The sequence below is a fragment of the Phocoena phocoena genome, chromosome 1, assembly GCF_963924675.1.
Source record: "Phocoena phocoena chromosome 1, mPhoPho1.1, whole genome shotgun sequence".
NCBI lineage: Eukaryota > Metazoa > Chordata > Mammalia > Artiodactyla > Phocoenidae > Phocoena > Phocoena phocoena.
Genome location: NC_089219.1, coordinates 28,529,133 through 28,548,834, shown reverse-complemented (window position 1 = coordinate 28,548,834; position 19,702 = coordinate 28,529,133). Strand labels below are relative to the sequence as shown.

The following is a 19,702-nucleotide window of genomic DNA, read 5'->3' as shown; positions in this document are numbered from 1 at the left end:
TCCTCCAAGCAGGCAGTGCATTTTGGAAAGGCCAGCTGCTTTTCTACCAGCTGCACCTAGCATAGCTGAATGAGGTAAGTACCAGACATGCCTCCTCTTTTGGTCAAAAGCAGGTAGAGGAGCTCTGAGCACACATTAGGCCTGGCAGCTGGAGGAGGTTTGGAGACTTCAGGTAGCAGGGAGGGGGAGGAAACCTCTGTGGAGGGAGGAAGCTGGTGGGGATGGAGGTGGGAGAGGACTGGTTCCTTGCTGCTCCCAGAATGATTCTCACCTGCCAATCGATGGCTGGAGACTCACACAAGTGCTAATCAGCTCCATTGACACACACAGGTTGGGGCTATAATCCATTTTCACATGAAATGGCAGATCAATTCCTCATTCTCTGTAGTCCCTGACCAGCTTCATCAGGCCATCCATCCCTGAGGGACTGAGATGCTGAATTAACTCTCTGCATCTCCAGCCACCTGCAAGCTTTGGCCTTCTCTATATTTTCCCCAGATACAATCTCACTCCCCAAACCATTGCCAGGTAGCAGTACAGTGGAACTCTGGGCTGGGCATCCAACAGACCTGGGTTCCAGTTTCAGATCAGCACCTAATGGTGTGACTTTGGACAAGTCACCTCACCTCTTCCAACTTCAGTATTTCTCAGCTGTGTAATGAGGATAAAAATTTCGTATCTGCAGGATCATCGTGAGGACCCCAGCTATATCTACTGAATGTAAAGTTGGGAAACACTGCAAAATGTAGCTAATATAAAGCACAGGCTAGAAGAATAGGTTATTTTCCCAAACCTGGTCTTCCCCCTTCACCCCAAGCCCTAACCTTGAGATCTGACAATTCTGGGAGGCAAGTTCTGTTGACACAGCTCTATGAGAGGTTTATCTCCTCTCTTGGGTTATGTTAAATAGTCAAAAACAGCTCTTGGGCCCTTGTTTTCCTGGCATGATCAGATCTTCTGGTGAAGGCCACTGGGTTCTGGAAACTGAGCTTGGAAGTAGCAGAAACCAGGCAGGCAGGAGCTGAACTCAGCTAAGCCTGGTGGAGTGCCTGTGGAAAGGATGTGTCTAAGACTCTGGGTAAATTTCTGGGCTTACATCCTACTCACAAAAAAGAAAGCTCACCCATAAGGACAGATACTTTGTCAGTACTCATCAGTTTTATTTAATTTCCGGGGAAAGGACCATGTTCTAGAGGTGCCCTTCATAGTCTTCTCGTGGATATCCTCTTCCAAAAGCAGGAGTCCTCTGAATCCCTCAATCCTACCTCCTAGTCATAGATGATTAGATGGGAGTAGGGAACAGTTGCTTAAAGCTGGGCCAGTCAGATTCTTTCTCGCTTCCCATGTATTGGGGCAGCCATAATAGTGTATGTGGAAACAGAGGAAACCAGTCTCTGGGAGAAGAATGGAGCAGACATGCAGAAAAACATAGAGGCAGAAAATTAGGAGGCTCTAAGAGACAGAAATGGGGGGGTTACTGCTGATTTCTTAGTTACCAAGCATATTGACTGGACTTGTTGGAGGTGGGTTCAATGAGTTTCTCCTGTGCTCTTCCAATGTAAAAAAACACTTTATTAAGCTGGATTGGGCAGATTTCTCTTCCTTGCTGCCAAATAGCTCTCTAGAGCAGACCTCAAGTGTGCAACCAGTGCTTTAACTTTTTCTTTTTTAGACACCTACTGCTAACATTGACACGTTAAGTGGGACAATTACTAAAAACCGAAATGGAAGTTGTTTGGCCGTGGAACAATTCTACCAAAGTGCTTCTCAGCTAGCATCTGTACACCCCATGTATCCTGGAGGTGGAGTACCAATCATTCACTCATTCAAAAAGTATTCAGTAAATACCAAGTAATACGGTTCCAGGTACCCTACTACGGACTGGGGATACAATGGGAGCGATACAAACTCTCTGTTCATATGAAGCTTGCATTCTGTTGGGCTCACTTTTTCTCATATCGAAAATGGAAATAGTAGCAGTATTAAATAACCAAAACACATTTAATTTAAACACGATAATCAAACAATTTAAATACATACATAGGACTTAATATATCTTAAAAGCTGTAATAGGTTCTCTTCATAAACAAATTACCTCATTTAATTCTTACATCATCCTTATAGGTAGATACTATTACCATCTCTGTTTTACAGATTAGAAAATGGAGGCACAGAGAACTTAAGTAACCTACCCAAGGTCACACAGTTAAGTGTTGAATTTGGGATTTGAACCCAGTCTGCTTGGTGCTAATCACCCATGCACTTAACCATTACATCATACTATCAGTACAAATGAATAACATCCTAAGTCAGAGATGAATCTGCATCAGTTCCCCTGGTCTCACCTGGGCCCATTTCCCCAGATGAGAGCCAGGAAGCTGAGCAGATCTAACAGGTCATGAAGAGCGGAGCACTTCATCAGCTACCTCTGGAGCCAAAGCAGTGCACAAAACTTGGGTCCAGGGTACTGGAAAGGAGCCCTGGCCACTGCTCATCCTACCTTGGGCTCTGCACAGCCATCTGAACTCCCCAGACCTGCCTGCATGCTGAGCTCTCCAGGGAGCTTCCTGGTGAGAGATGCGAAGTCACTCACGTGGATAGCTGCTTGGCAAATGCCTCAAAGAGCAGCCTGCCCAGCCCAGGGCCTGCATCTTCTGACTGTGCTCTTGCTTCTTTTTCTTCCAGAGCATTTATCGCCAGCTGCTCTGATTCAGAAGTTTTCTCACATCCATGCCTTCCTTAACAGCCTCTGTCCTGACTGCATTGTTTCCCACCGGGTGATGCTAACAGCCCCCTCATTGGTCTTCTGGGGTCAAGTCTCTTTCCCTCCAATTCTTCCTCTTCACAACAGCCACAACAACTTTTCTCAAATGCATCCTTGACTGAGTCATGCTCTTGCTTTAAAAGCAATGCCTCCCTTTAGGATGTTCCCTTTAGTGGAAACATTTCTTGAAGATGCCATCTGTTGGACACCTCAATACCATTACATTGTTTGGAATGTTTTTCTTTACACCCTTGACTTTCTACCCTGTCAACCTGATGAGATCTTAGCCAGTTGTTTTTACTTACCAAACACTTAGGTAGTATTGTGTGTTACTACTTATGCAGTAATAGTGCTGTGTTCTAAACACCTTACAAATAATCTTTACAACACCCCCATAAGGAAGGTACTGTTATTAACCCATTTTACAGATAAGGGAACTAAGGCATAGAGAAGTCAAGTAACCTGTCCCAAACCACACAGAGTTGGTATTCAGACCCAGGCACTCTGAATCTAGACTCCATGTTCTTAACCAGTTAATTAATTAATCAATCAATCCATTCACTCATTTATTTATTCTTCATTGAAACATATTTATTGAGCACTCACTATGGCCAATCATTTTTCTAGGCACTGAGAATCCATCCACCTACAACAGCAATCTGTACAACCCTATATTGGAATTATTTGTTGATCTCTCTCTTCTCTGGTGCCTCCTCCTTGAAACTGTTCGTCTTTGTAACTCCTTTAGAATCTTTCACAGTACCTGGCAGGCAGTTTGTCCTCAGCAAATGTGTTTCACAGGAATAAATGAATAGTTATCAAGAATGGTGCTGACAGTAATGATAATGTCAACCATTCAGTGTGTGAATCTGGTGTGTGACTATGACAGTGTGGGCCAGGGGCCAGCTACATCATCACAGTTGAGCCCTAGGCCAAGAGGCTCCTGGGGAGATGACAAGTACCTTCTGCGTGTAGACCAAGCCGTTGTCACTGTGATTATTTCTGCCATTGGTGTTTGTGTTATGCTACAGTGTGGCAGGTGCCAGCAGTGAGTTGGCCTGCCATACTTCCTCATGGCAGGAGAAGCATCAGGGAAGCAAATGCTTTCAGAAGATGAGCAGCAAGGAGGACCAGGCTCAGGAAGGGCTTTTAGCCCAGAGTCTCAACAATCCAAACATCAGTTCTGGGTAGCTGGAGTCAGGGCACATTTGTATTTTACTCTTGTCTCCACAGTCCAAAGCCCTAGATATATCAGAGAGCAGAAATATAGAAGGGGCTGCTTTGGAGCAGGAACCATTAGATTAAAGGGCCCTAATCAAGAGAGCTCATCAACTTTCATTGACTCAGAGCCTGAGTGGGTGATGGGATAGTTAGGGGTGGGCTCCAGGTGGAAGATGGATTTGGGATGAGAATGGGAGGGGGACAGGTAAGGCAGAGCTTAACATGGTCCTGAATTCCTTTATTTTTCCAAGCCCTGGGAGGAGATACACCAGGCTTCCTGATTCTGTTTAATCTCCTTGGGGACGAAAAATCAGATGGCACAAATGATACTTCTGATGTTTATGCAGAATTCTCATAAGTCCTCTATGACTTTTCCTAAAGGATCCCAGAATCACTGTATTTAATGATTACAGGCTTCTTGGGTCACTGGAATTCTCTAAAAGTCATCAGGTCCTTTCCCCTTCCTCTGGGCAAGAGGTTAAAACAGTTATAGGTGGTAAATAGAAATTATGTGCCAGTGACATGCTTGGTGCTGTCAGTTTCAGACAGTACAAGACAGCAACAGGTCTCTGATTATGGACCACTTCAATTCTACTGGGGCTGCGTCAGCTCCTGTGGGACCTAAAAGAAGAGTTGTGTTTTTGGCCATCAGCAGATGTGACCACTTTGGTCCCTGGGGGTAATGCAAGGAGGAGAAAGGTGTCATTTGTCTGACAGCTTCCAGGATGCTGGAGCCTGCTGCTGAAAACACCAGCCAGCCCTGGTGTTTGTGTTTTAGGCCAATCACACAACCCAGGGATGGGGAGGTATGGGAGATTTTCCAGGAAAAATTCTTTCTTTCCAGATGGAGAAGCTAAGGCCTGGAGCACAAGATGTATTCATAGAGTTTGTCCAATCCCTAGGTTCCTTATTTTTAATTTAACCTCTTCCCTAGGACTGGCTCCATCCCAAAGCCTTCTAACTGAAAGTGAAACTTCTTTTTCCCAGGTCAGTAGTGGGGAAGCAGGAAAGAGAATTTGAAATTTGAGAAGGTTCTTATCTGTCCTGCATCTTTTTCTCTAAGATTGCTTCTATCACCTCAGGGTATCTTGCCCAGGAAGGACATTGCTTTTTGGGGTTTTCATTCCAAATCTGTGCAGTTCACCCATTTGTACTTTAATTTTTCTCTGTTTACCCCAAACATACCCTCATTCATCCCTGGCCTTCTCCCCTGCCCTTCCTCTCCAGTTGAGGCTTGGGTGGGCTGCCTTCTGCCTTCTATGCTTTGGTTTGGTACCCTGCATTCTGTCTGGACTGACTCCCCTCTGGCCTAACCTCTCCTGTAATGAACTTCCTTCTGGTACATCCTTGGTACATCCACCTCCCACAGTGGTGAATGGCTCTGATGGATAGTTCTTTTTTTTTTTTTACGGTACGCGGCCCTCTCACTGTTGTGGCCTCTCCCATTGTGGAGCACAGGCTCCGGATGCGCAGGCTCAGCGGCCATGGCTCACGGGCCCAGCCGCTCCACGGCATGTGGGATCTTCCCAGACCGGGGCATGAACCCGCGTCCCCTGCATCGGCAGGCGGACTCTCAACCACTGCGCCACCAGGGAAGCCCTGATGGATAGTTCTTACTATGCATTGATTGGCCATTTGCATAACTACCAGATAGCTCTGGGACTTGAACAGCTAACTTTGAAGATGGTGAATATGTAATAATGATATCATTTATTAAATGCATACTGTATGCCAGACACTAGGCTAAACACTTTGTTTTATCTCATTTCATCCTCACAACAACTCTCTAAGTACTATCACGTTCATTCCCCATTTTATAGGTAATGAAATTAAGACTCAAAAAAGTTGAACATCTTGGTCAAGATGATCCAGCTAGTAAGTGGTAGAGCCAGGATTGAAACTTGGGTTTGTTTCATTTCTAAATATAAGCTTTTAACCACCATTTGCACTGTCTATCCAAGTTGGAGGAATTGAGTTTTCTGGAACGTGACAAACATCAGTGGTAAAAGCATAGAGACCATTTTATGGAAACGTGTGTTTGGAAGAAATCTTCCTGACCTGATGCAGAAGGTGCTAAACAGAAATGTGATGAGGAGAGATGAACATCCAGGCTGAAGTAAAAGTAGATACCATGAAGGCCAAAGATGTGATATAGAAAGGTGCCTTGTAGAAAAGGACGAGGATTTAGAAATGCTGCTTATGATTTCAAGTGTCTAATCATCAATAAAATATGGATGACAAAAAATGAACTATTTAAATGACATATTTATCCATCTGGGGTGGACAACCTCAGAGGTACCACCAAGGCTGAGAAGAATGGGACTTGAATGTGTAAGAGAGTGGTTTATACAGTGGGCCTGATAAGCCCAGAACCTTGGGAGTATCAGGGCCCATTCCAGAGGGGCAGGGAGCATATGTCAGATGTAATCAAGGAGGCAAGGTCATCATTGAGAGGTGAAGCCAAGGATAACTAATGAATATCAGTGGCTGAATATCGCGACCAACCTATGAGGCAAAGGTAGGGCCAAAGGGGAAGCTATAGTCACTGAAGGTCAGTCAGAATGTACCAAGGGAATGGGCTCTGACTGGCAGAAGCAAATGAAACAGGAAACATGGAAGACTGAAGAGGGGGACAGTCATTCAGTTAAGCGTGGTTCTGGTAGATGGTGCCTTGCTATTAAGAGACAGTTTCCTATCACATTGTGGATTGTTTTAAAAGTGCGGACTTGCATCTGGCAATGGAAGGATGTACCTTGTTCAAAATAAATTCATCTGCTGGAAGGGGTGTGGTGCAAACCACAGGACAAGAGATATACACCTGTAATGGGTGTGAATTTTACCCTACAACTGTCACACGTAAGAAGTGGTGCGTTTTTCTACATTAGATAAATATCACGTGAGCCCTCACTCACCCTGGTTAATAAGAAATTCAATTTCAGAAATGTTTTTGGGGACTCTCCCTCTCCCTAAGACCACACAAAAATTCTGAGCAATGTACAGCGGCTTGGATTAGGTTTCCTAGAAGCAGAGTCTGAGACAGGGATTCTTGTTCAAGTGACTTATTCGGGGAGTGATTTCTGGAGAGAGGGTGTGAGAGAAGCAGGATGGGACAGAGAGTAAAGAGCTGGAAAGAATGTGGTCTCAGCTGATTCTACAAGAAAGCTCTGGAGCACAAAATAGAATTCAGAATTAGTTACCCATTGAGGCAAAAGAGCCAGTCTTTTTTATCCCTGTGTCAATGAGTTATTGCTCAAGGTGGGATGCAGCCTCCCGAGTGAGGGGAAGACAGTTCTCTAGAAGAGAGGGCAGCTGTTCTGGGCTGAATGTTTGTGTCCCCCACAAAATTCATATGTTAAAGCCCTAACCCCCAATGTGATTATACCTGGAGACAGAACCTTTGCACGGAGGTAATTAGGGTTAGATTAGGTCATGAGTGTTTGCCTTCATGATGGGCTGAGAGGTCTTAGAAGAGAAGAGGAAGATTCTCTCTCCACACAGAGGAAAGGTCATGTGAGGAGACAGTGAGAAGTCAGCCATCTGTAACCCTGGAAAAGAGCTCTCACCAGGAACTGAACCATGTTGGCACCTTGATCTTGGACTTATTAGCTTCCAGAAGTGAGAAAATAAATTTCTGTTGTTTAAGCCACCCAGGCCGTAATATTTTGTATGGTAGTGCAAGCAAATTAATACAGCAGCTGTGAGTTGTTATTAACCAACATAGCTGGGGGATGTTTACCCTAATAAAGCCTCTATAGTCCACTCCTTGCCCCAATCAGCTCCACTTTCTTCTCATATTAATTTCACTCTGTCCAGGCATAGCTTCTCCAGGACCCTGGTTGGTCACAAATCTGAGGAAACTTACAAGAGGAGGGTTAGTGGAATGAAGGACAGCCCCTGTTGCTGCATTTGGTCCATGAGCTATAACTGACACTCATCATCTCCCTCTACCACCACTCATTTTATTTTGTATTATTATTAAAATTTTTTTTTAAATTATAATAATTATTATTTTGGCTGTGTTAGGTCTTCATTGCTGTGTGCGGGCTTTCTCTAGTTGCGGCAAGCAGGGGCTACTCTTCGTTGCCGTGCACAGGCTTCTCATTGCGGTAGCTTCTCTTGTTGCGGAGCATGGCTCCAGGCACGCTGGCTTCAGTAGTTGTGGCTCATGGGCTCTAGAGTGCAGGCTCAGTAGTTGTGGCGCACAGGCTTAGTTGCTAGGCAGCATGTGGGATCTTCCCGGACCAGGGCGTGAGCCCGTGACCCCTGCATTGGCAGGCAGGTTCTTAACCACTGTGCTACCAGGGAAGTCCCGCCACCACTCATTTTAGATCTCCCTCCCCTTTGGCTTACATGGTAAGTTGACCCACATCCTAATTTCTTTTTACCTCCGGCTTCATTGAGATATAATTGACATATAATATTGTTTAAGTCTAAGGTGTATAATGTGATAATTTGATACACGTCCACACTCTCATTTCTAAGGTGTCTGGTCTCCTGGTCACCAGACCCTTACCAGGCCATGGTTGCTATAATTGCCCACTTATAGTTCAACTGGGCATAGGAGTACTAAGAGATGCCCCAGTAGATCACCTGAGCGCTAAACATATTCCTCTGTGCCCTCATTATGTGGCAGCAGCCCTATCTCCTCATGATGATTAGGATCAATTATCCCTGCCAACGATTTGTACAGTTTACTTGTGATCTCTGGACCTGCTCAGACGTGATCCTAGATGTATCACTTTCATTTTATGATGTGTTACTGCTGGGCCCACTTCACCTTATAATCTGGGGGGTTAGATAGAACTCAGGTCATAATGAGAAGTTCTAACTATACGGTCATTTGATGTCCTATGATCAGACACTTCTACCAAGATGGTATGCCCTTGCTCTAGAATCATAGAGGTCTGAGCTACAACTCTCCCACTGTGGATTAACAGAAGTTCCAGATGGCATATTTCTTTACCAAAGGCATCTCTAGTAACATGCAGTCAACTGAGAGCAAATGGCCCAAGTAGCCAGGCTGCTTATATTGTAGCTTGACACTGCTGAAGAGCACTTTCTTGCTCTGGACCCACTCAAAGCTAGAGACCCTCCACATGTCGATAGATGAGACCACCAATCAACATCAAAAACAAAAAATACAAAGCTTAATGTATTGCTTACTTAAGTACATGCTTATCAGGCTTAGTTTCTCCAAGAAGAGCAGATTGCTGATCTTAGAGTTTTGGGAAAGCATGGAATTCAGAGATGGGTGGATTTTCAGAGGCATGAGGGGGTTGACATGATCCTAATAAGTGTGGTTACTTGGGTGAGTCTGTTCATTAGTTGGCATTCAGAAGTATGTTCATTGGAATCAGTCAAATCTTGATTGGCTGACTTTTAGAGATAAGGAGTTGTCACTGAGTGGTTGGCTTGCAAAAACATGTGCATTAGGTAATTGATATATCAATATTGATTGATTAAAAAAACCATTCTGGTGATTTGTTACCAAGGGTATAGAACTCTCATTTATTGATTAGACAGGTTTGAAACAGATTCTTGCTGGATACCATCACCTCAGAAAACAATCAGTCTTTTCATAATAATGTGGGAACTTTTAAATTCTGTTTTCCCTTTTGATTTTCACTCAGCCAAAACTCATAAAAGGAATTTTGAAGTCACTGGGGAAATGTGATCCAAGATTTCTCAGGCCTTACCAAGAAAACCTGTTCAAACAACTCCTTGAGTCTACCTTAGATAGCCAGGCTGTGTTTTCTTTTAGCTTAGATGTAAATTGTTCCATTTCCCTGTGATGTTAATTGATGTAAAATATGAAGTTGGGGGCCAGATTTTGTGTACCTATGATGTAATATGTGAACCTCTCCATAATTTTGTTTTTCTGTTCTATAAGAGATTCTTGCCTAAGGACTTTAGACACAGCAGCTTGTTAACATTAATATCTGCTAAAGAATTCCTTTTAGCTTCTGTAGTAGGAGAAGGGGAGTAACAGAAGCAAGATAGGACAGGGAATAAAGCTAACCAAGAATGTGGTCTTGGCTGGAGCTTAGCTTTAGACTGATCCACAGGGACACTCTGGAGGACAAATTATATCCCACTTTAAGTTAAGGGAATTGACCTTTTATCCCTGTGTCAGTCAGTCAATTGCTGGGGAGTGGGAATAGGTGCATAGCCTCGCAGGCGAAGATGCTTCTCATGTGGTTAAGGGAAATTCTCTGAAGAAAGGCAAAGCTGTGGGTTTTTATTAATCAAGATTTACAGCAGCTAGGGGATGGCAGCTACCATAAATAGGTAAAAAGGTTATGGGCAGGGCATCAACAGTATCTGATACATTAACATCTCTGAATATTTAGGAGTGGGCCACTGATCTCCAGTCTATCTTTGTCCCAACCTTACTATCTAAGTCCACAGAGTCTTTTGAGTATGGGGTGTGCTGATGCTTCCATGTCAAGCTTGGGAGTCTTGGCAAGGCTGGTAGCCTCCCGTAGTATGGCCACATTCCCTAGGTACAATGTGGTCATTCTTCTTTATGGTCCTGCTAAACTTCCCAGGGTTCATGAAGGAGCAGGATATGATTTCTTATACTCATGGAGCCAACCAAACCTGCAACTCCTTCCCATCTCAAGAGAAATACAAGGCAAATCTCTCTCCTAAATGTTCCTTTTATAAATAAGGAAACTGAGGCTCAATGAATTTTGCACCAAGGTTGGAAGAGGTGGAGCTGGGACCAGAGTTATTTGTTGATTTACAGGTCTCCCACTACTTCAGGGGTCTGAAAACTATGTTGCATGAGCCAAATCCACTTCTCCCCCTCACCTGTTTTTGTAAATAAAGTTTTATTAGAACATTGCATGTTCACTGATTTATATATTGGCTATGGCTGCTTTTGCACTACAATGGCATCATTGAGTAGTTGTGGCAGATACCTTATGGCCTACAAAGCCCCAAATATTTACTATCTGGCCCTTTACAGAAAAACTGACTACATCATGCTGTTTCTGGAACCTCCACAGACACTTTTTCTAATCTAAGATTTGGTTATTCTAAGACTTTAATTGAAGGAGGGATTCTCCCTAATTCTTAGTAAAATAGAACAAGTTATGTCTTGAAAATCTACTTTCTTTTATATTAATGAGAAGTTAGAGAATCTTTAGTTTGACTTAGCTAGAGGGGATTTCAAGAATCCTGGGGAGGAGGAGGAAAGAGCCGGTTTAAAAGATACTTGGATCCTTTTTTTTTTTTTTTTTTTTTTGCGGTATGTGGGCTTCTCACTGTTGTGGCCTCTCCCATTGTGGAGCACAGGCTCCGGACACGCAGGCTCAGCGGCCATGGCTCACGGGCCTAGCCGCTCCGCGGCATGTGGGATCTTCCCGGACCGGGGCACGAACCCGTGTCCCCTGCATCGGCAGGCGGACTCCCAACCACTGCGTCACCAAGGAAGCCCAACTTGGGTCCTTTTTAAAAATTAGATTTTCCAATTCAGAATTCTGCAGCCTTTATGAATGAATGAATGAATATTGGTATGTACAAAGGAAAAAAGGTCTGGAAGGATACAGACATTTGGTGAGTAGTTACCTCGAGTGGGAGGAGAAATATTTCACTCTTCGCTTTTGTATTATTTTTGTGTGTGTGTGTATAGTATAACTATGTAATTTTTGCAATTGTAAAACGCAAGCAAAATGACAGAGAAAGAGAAAGAGAAAGGGAGAGAGGCTTGAGAGACTTCTTTCCCAGTGGTGTTTAAAAAAGGATCTTTCTAGGATGATGGATGCATCTGTGTTCATAGTGGAATGCTTGACTTAATGACCTCACTTGCCTCTGGCATCATCCCGTGATAGATGGGCTGCCCCAAACTCCTCAGGCTCTGTGTTCCTTCATGGGCAGAGAGCTGGAAGAAACATTCAGAAGGGAGTAAGGACTACACATTTCTGCAGAAGCAAGTGAATTGCACGGTTGTGTCTGGAGATACAATTGCAACCGGTTTTCCATTTCTGAGGCAGCTAGTATGGCTAGTATGAAGACTCAATTGTGAAACCATTCAAATGTCAGAAACTAATCATGGAATGTATCAGCTTTCCCCGGAATGGCTGCAACATATAAAGGGATGGCTGTGCTTTTTCCTATTAAAATATGAGTAATACGTGAGCATTGTGAAACATTCAAATAATACAGATGTGTACAAAATAAAAAGTGAAAGTGCTCCCTTCAAATCACCGTTACCCGAGGTAGCAACTACATACAATTTGAGGTTGGAACATCATAAAAAGATCTTTTACGATTTTAGTCTTCATGCTTAGATCTTTAACGCATTCATATTTTACTTTTATGAAACATGTAAAAAGGGGTCCTTTCACGTTTTTATTTTTCCTACTAGCTTGCAGGGAAGGGGTTTCTGGCGATATTTTACCGAGCACCGAAGGGAAACGGCCATCCAGAGACGCATGCCTTTTGGCACACACGTGTGCTCGGCACTTTACATATAGTGCATGATTCCCTCCTCAAGCGAGTTTTAAACTCTCAGTTATAAATAAAGAAACTAGGCATTACGTAAGTGAAGTGACCTGTACTGCCGGGATTGCAAGAGCCCTGGACAGGGCCAAGAGGCGAGGGAAGATTTTTCACACACGCCCACTTTCCAAACTCTCGCGACAGTTGTACGTCATCCAAGAGCGCCGTTGGCCGGGACGCTAGCGAGGTCTGCGTCGCGCGCGTCTTCGCTCGGTTGTGCTGTCTCACCGGTGAGGCCGAGAAGCCCGCCAGTCCCGGGCTCCATCGAACCTGCAGTCCCCGGCCTCCTGCCACCATGGAGTACCTCATCGGCATCCAGGGCCCTGACTATGTCCTTGTCGCCTCCGACCGGGTGGCCGCTAGCAATATTGTCCAGATGAAGGACGGTGAGAGGAAACAGGGGAGGCCCGGGCCTGGGTATAGGGGCAGCCGGGAGGAGTTCGTGGGGGGGCGGTTGGGTGAGTACCAGGGAGGTCTGGGAGGTGGAACCCCGACTGCCCTGGTCTGCACTTGCTTAGTTTTAGAATTAGGAAACAGGAAGACAAGTTTAGGGCCTTGACTTTCGCTCCTCCCAGGGCTCCTGGGTCAGTACTCTTCTCTGGCTTTTGCTGAATGCTTGCTGGGCGAGAGTTGCTTAAGGGAATTAAGTTTTTAAGTGTCTAAGCGCCAGCCTGGCTCCAGGATTCCTAGATCCCCTAATCTCTGATAAATTTCCTGTTGTCGGGCTGATGACGTTAGTTTGCTGGCAGCATAAGGTGGGATCTTGGGGAGAGTGAGAGACTGTGGGGCTAGAAACCTGGCATTTGCCTTCCGCGGCCTGTATCTTCCCGAGTCTTAGCTCTGATCCTTCTTTTCCAGGGCACTGGCTGCCTAGTTTTTCTTACATTTATGTAGCTAGGGGAGTTAGGAAACTGGAGCCCTGTCACTTACTTGCTTTATGACTTTGTACAAGTTTTTTCTCAGTGCCCAGATTTCCTCATCTGCTAAATCGGGTTAGTAATACCAACCTCAAAAGCTTGTTGGGAGGATTGAGTGAAAAAGTTTTGTGCAAATGATTAACACCATGACAAATACTTAGTAGTAAACATACTAAGCACTTATGTATGTATTATTTTAAGCAATTTACATTAATTCATTTACCCTTTTGAAATGGGTGCTATTACATTGCCACTTTACAGATGACAGTTCTGAGGCATAGAGGTTAAGAAACTTGCCTAAGGCCACAAGTGGCAGAACCCAGGTTCAAACCTATGCAGTTTGACTCCATATCTTTTGCCATAACGGCTATACTATACTGTCTCCCTACAGTCAGTACTCAATAAATAATTTTAAAAAGATTTTGGTTGCTGATCTGTGGAATTGAAGAGTGAGTTTTCGTGATTGATCATAGGCATACTGCTGTTAAAAGAGTATTATACTTTGGCTCAGATGATTTAATGTTCATTTGATAAATAGGTTTTGGGCACCTATGTGTCCATTACAGTGCTAGGTGCTAAAGGGATGCGAAGAAGAATAAGATGTGGTCCTTATCTTAGAAGTTACAGTTTAATAAGGGATTCAGATATTAGTACAGATAATTATGACACAAGCTAGAAAATGATACTGCATATGAAAAGTACAATCAAGCTTCTCAGGTAGTGCAGAGGAAGCAGAGTTGTTTTTAGGTACTCCAGAGGAAGAAGTGATTCTAGTTGTAGAGACTAGGGGAAGCTTTGAGAGCAGATAACAGTTCATTTTGGGCTTAAAGAAAGAAAAATTATTAAATTTTAAAACATTTATGGTATGGATTGTTCCTCAAGTCAGATTATGAAATTCCATGATTAGTTTGTAGAAGTTTTATTTGTAAACCATGCTTTCCAAAAGAGTCAATTTGTTTTTTTGAGGGTAAATCTGTCCATTATTTTGAATATTAAGACCTTTGACATGCAAGTGAGTTTAGCATGAAGTAGTGTCTAGATAGAGCTATAACAAAGTCAGTACATTTATAGGTGTTCTGTTTCATCACATTAATGAATATGAAATCATTTTGAAAAATAAAATGTGTTTTAAGCCTACCTACATACACAGTACTTCTAGGTGTTATAGGGTATGCAGTGTATTGGGTATAATCCATAAAGGTATCTAAGACATTAAAAAAACAGGAAATAAATACTACAAGATGATTTTATATGATGAAAGAAGTATCACTAGTAAGTATTAGGTTAATTTTTAAATCAGTGGTTTCAAAAGTAAATCCTTATGGTATTCAGAGAAAAGAAATCACTGTGGTCTATAGAAGAAAGATGAATTTGAGCTAGTTCTTGAAAATGGTTGGAAATAACTGTACTCAGCTCTGATTTTCCCTATAGTGTTTTACGATATAAAAATGTTTATGGGGCTTCCCTGATGGCGCAGTAGTAGAGAGTCCACCTGCCGATGCAGGGGACATGGGTTCGTGCCCCGGTCCGGGAATATCCCACACGTCGTGGAGCGGCTAGGCCCGTGAGCCATGGCCGCTGAGCCTGCGCGTCCGGAGCCTGTGCTCCGCAACGGGAGAGGCCACAACAGTGAGAGGCCTGGATACCGGGGGGGAAAAAAAAATGTTTATGGTAGAAGCTTTGGAGTAGCATGAGGACTTTTTCCTACCTTTCTTTTCATGAAGGAACTGTGTAGAGTAGGCAAGAATGCTGAAAATGAATAACCTTTTGAGATTCATTTTTCTCCAGGTATAAAATGAGAGTGATACTTCCAATCAGTTTTTTGGTTTGTCACTTTGTAAGATATTTTGATACTATAGAGGAGATATTTCCCAGAGATTGATTGCTTATTAAAATGGCACAATTCTTCAGTTTGGTTATATGCCACATTTCATTTCTCTTCTGGCCTGTATAGAATTGCTTTTAAATTACAGTACCTCAGCCCACACAGATTGCTCTTTTTTCTGAATTCCTGTAACATGTATAATCTGAACTACATTGTCTCACACTGAGTATGATAATATTGTACATGTACAGTTTTCCCCACCTATGAGTTAGGCAGGTGTAAGTGATAGTATTACCATGTTACACACTTGGAAACTGGCTTAGAAAGGGCAAATAATTTGCCCGAGTTCAGAGTGCTGAACCCAGATTATAACCAAGGTCTATTGGGTTCCAGTCTAGAGTATTGTACACTCATGTTGCTTATTTTGTTGTCCGTTTGTATCATGTATGTGGATCTTTTAAGTTCTTTGTCAAGGATCAGAAATTTCCTAGAGCTACATAGGCTATTTCCTGCATAACTCAAGGAGTAATTAGCATCTATCACTTTTTTTTTTTTTTATATCCCCCTTCACCAATCACTGGCCACACAATAGATGTTTAAAAAACACTTTTGGCCTTGAATTAAGTTCATTTCAAAATTGAACAGTTTACTGTCTCAAAATTTAGCATTTCTTCTAATTGTAACATAAATTCTTTGTAAACAAGCTCCCTCCGCCCCCCTGAAATAAGAACAGCGTTTTTTCTCATTATGGTAATAAACTTATTAAGTAATATTTTCTTACAAAGATGATGCATATTAAGTATAGACATTTTAGGAAATACTCATAAGCATAATGAAGGAAATAAAAATTGCCTGTACTTTTGCCACTGGCAAGAACTCAGATGCCAGTGGCATCTAATTCTCTTTTGGTTCTTTTTCTTTGCATAGATAATATATTTATAAGTGAATTTTTTTCTGTCATAAACAGTTTTGCAAATTAATAGTCTCTAAGTCTCCTGTAGCCTATAACAAATAAAAGTGTGTTTATTTAGGAGTTTCAAGGCAATTTGATACTATCTACAGGTACATTTTATGTGGTCCCTCCCACCCCCACAAAGTCTAGGAAACCAAATTACTGGTATCTACAACTCTCAAACACTTGTAAAGTACTTAACTGTAGCATTCTGTTTTTAAAATCCTATTAAGAGATTTTGACATTTCAGAAGCTTTCAAACAGGAAGCATGTCTCCCAGGGAAGATTATTCAGCACTATTTGAAAAATGAAAAGTGAAAGTGAGAGTAAGATAGGGAGATTTAGCCTTTGTCTGAAGCTACAGACTGAATATGGAGTTTTCTTCCTTGGGCATTAATTGCTATCTGAATATTTATTTATCTGTTTAATCTGAATGAGTCTGGTTCAGTTAGATAAGATTAGAGCATTGGGATTTTTGAGGTATTTTTAAATAGCTTAGTATTACAATATTTGTTAGAAGTTTTGCTTTGGCATTCATTTTAACTTTCTCTTTGCTTTGGAAATGGAGTTGGTTTACTTTCTATGGTGATTTATATTCTCAGTTGATTTTTTGTTCTTTCTTGACGTGGTTCCTTAATTGTAGCACTGGTAGTTTTCATATATGTTTTTGTATGTGTATATGTAATAATTAACATTTGTATTTGTAGAGACATTTCAGGACTTTGTAATCATGAGCCTAAAGATAATGGCCATTGGCTTGATTCCTTCAGTTTCTTTAATTGTTGTTCATTGTATTTCAAGTGCCTTGATGTTTTCATGTATGTTTTCAGTTATCAGCTTTTACATATATTCTCCAGCTGAAATTGATAGTAATAAAATATGCAGATGAATTTAACATGCAGAGTAAGAGTAATTGATACAGTTGCCCATTAAAGTCTTCTAAAAACAGTGATTCATAAAATTATTCAGTATAGTAATTGTTAAACCTGTTTATGGTTGCCTATGTAATAAGAATAAATTTCTGATAAGGCAGTTTCTAACAGTGTGTGTTTTTTATTTTGAGCAGATCATGACAAGATGTTTAAGATGAGTGAAAAAATCTTACTCCTATGTGTTGGAGAGGCTGGAGACACTGTACAGTTTGCAGAATATATTCAGAAAAACGTGCAGCTCTATAAGATGCGAAATGGTGGGTAATACTTAGAAAATGGCTTTGGTGGGTTTGTCTTTAAATTTGTATTGAAAGAGAATATTCTCTACAGTTATATACATGAGCAAACCAATGTGGTCTTATTTTTATTTGAGTCTTCTTATTTTTGAAGCCTTAGCTAGATCCTCCTTCTGATCCTAAAGATTTTCTACAAAAATCCCAGAGCAGAAAACAGAACCATTACAACACTAATACTTGGGGGATAAAGCTGATACCATCTTGAAAAATGAGCATGTTAATATCAGACTTCTCAAGTTTTAGAGAATGTGATTTGAGCTAAAGTATATCTGAAATCTCAGAGCTAAAAGACCTAAGTTAAACTTAATGTGACAAATCACTTATCCTCTCTGAACCTTTATTTTCCTTATCTCTAAAATGGTATTATTGGGAATTCCCTGGCAGTCCAGTGGTTAGGGCTCCATGCTTCCATTGCAGGGGGCACGGGTTCAATCCCTGGTTGAGGAACTAAGATCCTGCAAGCCGTGTGGCATGGCCAAAAAACAAACAAACAAACAAATAAAATGGTATTATAATAATATTAATGAATAATATGTATGAAAATGCATATTTGTTTTTAAACAAAATTTAAACTCTGTGTAATTGTAGGAGATTTACTGTGTCATAAAAGGGTTCTGCCTTGCCTCTCTGGTAGCTTCTTGTCTAGGGAGATAATTAGGATTTTTGTGAGATATTTTGTGAGCTCTCTCTGTGGCTAATGAACTCTTATCCACTGGGAAAGCCTCCCTGTGAAATAATACTAGCCACTAGCCCTCTGATCCAGGGAAGTGTATAGTGATGCTCCAGCAGAAAGAACCTTCCTTCCAGTTACTTACTTCACAGTGCAATAATACTGTTATACACAGCACTGCTATATTGTGGCACTGTGAAGGAGCTTAAGTTGAATATAATTGTATGTGTAAAATGACTAGATATGATCTATTTGTATGGTTTTTTAGGCAGCAGACTTAGCATCATGCATTAAATTCTGTAAATATTTTTGAGGGCCTCATCTATGTTAAGCACTCTGCCTAGTACCACAGAGAATTCAAAGATGAATATGGTTCAGTTCCTGCCATTCAGGAACCTAAAGTACATGGTGTTTAGGTTTAAGCAAGTTTAGAATAGTTTAATAATTATTTTTTAACGACTCTACTTATTGCCTGCATGGCCTGCGAAGGATGCCGGTGTTTCTGAAGTACAGTCAGTAGAGCAATACTTCACTGTCCTGTCCCAGGAGAGGGAGAAGGAATAAACAAGAGAGGTTCTGTTACGTAGCTGTCAGGGTCTAAAGTCAGTGCATAAAACAAAAATTGTATGTGACTAAAATTAAGGTAAGTCATATACTAAAAATTGTATATGACTAAACCCCTTAAGCGGGGGACTTCCCTGGTGGTCCAGTGGTTAAGACTCCACGCTTCCAATGCAGGGAGCGTGGGTTCGATCCCTGGTCAGGGAACTAAGATCCCGTATGCTGTGTGGTGCAGCCAAAAAAAAACCCTTAAGTTACCTGTCAAGTATAGTTTTGTGCATGTATCCTTACACAGTAACTCTTATGCGTATTAAAATTTAAGAACTAAGCCAAAATAAGGGAAAGAAAGAAAAATCTATATGCAGATGATCAGGCATCAGACTTTTCTGCCTTTAAGATAATTGTCAAATCCTTAGTTTATAGAGGATTAGGTAGAGAATTGAAAAGCATTCCTGCTTATTCAGAATTGCTTCCATCATAGTTTAACATGTACTAGTAGACTTTTTATAAGGATGAAATTCAGTAATGTATGTGAAAGCACCTAGCATAGACCCTGAAACATAGTAGCTGTTGTATAAATATTTGTTAGAATTTTAATCTACATCTTACCTGCTGTGACACTGGTGTTTGGAATGTTGTAGGAAATAACCACATGCTCTCTTTCCAGACTGGCATATTCTGTGTGGGTCTACTGAGTTGTGGGTCATTCTTGTGTCTTTTGGCACTAGCCCCATTTTACTGGGGAATTAATTCCCAAAGTGAGTGCATTGTTAATGCACACCTGACGCCATTCCTCTGGGCTGTACTTTTGCTGGCATTACAACTTTATTTAGAGGTTTTATGCTGGAGATCCTCTATTTTTTTTTTTTTTTTTTGCGGTACGCGGGCCTCTCACTGTTGTGGCCTCTCCCGTGGTGGAGCACAGGCTCCGGACGCGCAGGCTCACCGGCCATGGCTCACGGGCCTAGCCGCTCTGCGGCATGTGGGATCTTCCCGGACCGGGGCACGAACCCATGTCCCCTGCATTGGCAGGCGGACCCTCAACCACTGCGCCACCAG

The 19,702-nt window shown here is 42.0% G+C and overlaps 1 protein-coding gene across 2 annotated transcripts in view; it reads left to right on the top strand.

The window, feature by feature from the left end:
* Positions 1-12,650: 12,650 nt before the first annotated feature.
* Positions 12,651-19,702, top strand: part of PSMB2 (proteasome 20S subunit beta 2) — a 36,993-nt gene continuing 29,941 nt past the window's right edge. The window contains exons 1-2 of one of the 2 annotated variants that reach the window (XM_065882300.1): positions 12,651-12,876; positions 17,251-17,373. In XM_065882300.1, coding sequence (XP_065738372.1) covers positions 12,786-12,876; positions 17,251-17,373 — 214 coding nt within the window. In that variant the 5' untranslated portion in view covers positions 12,651-12,785. The remainder of the gene's footprint in view (positions 12,877-17,250; positions 17,374-19,702) is intronic. The other variant, XM_065882308.1, reaches the window with a different exon arrangement.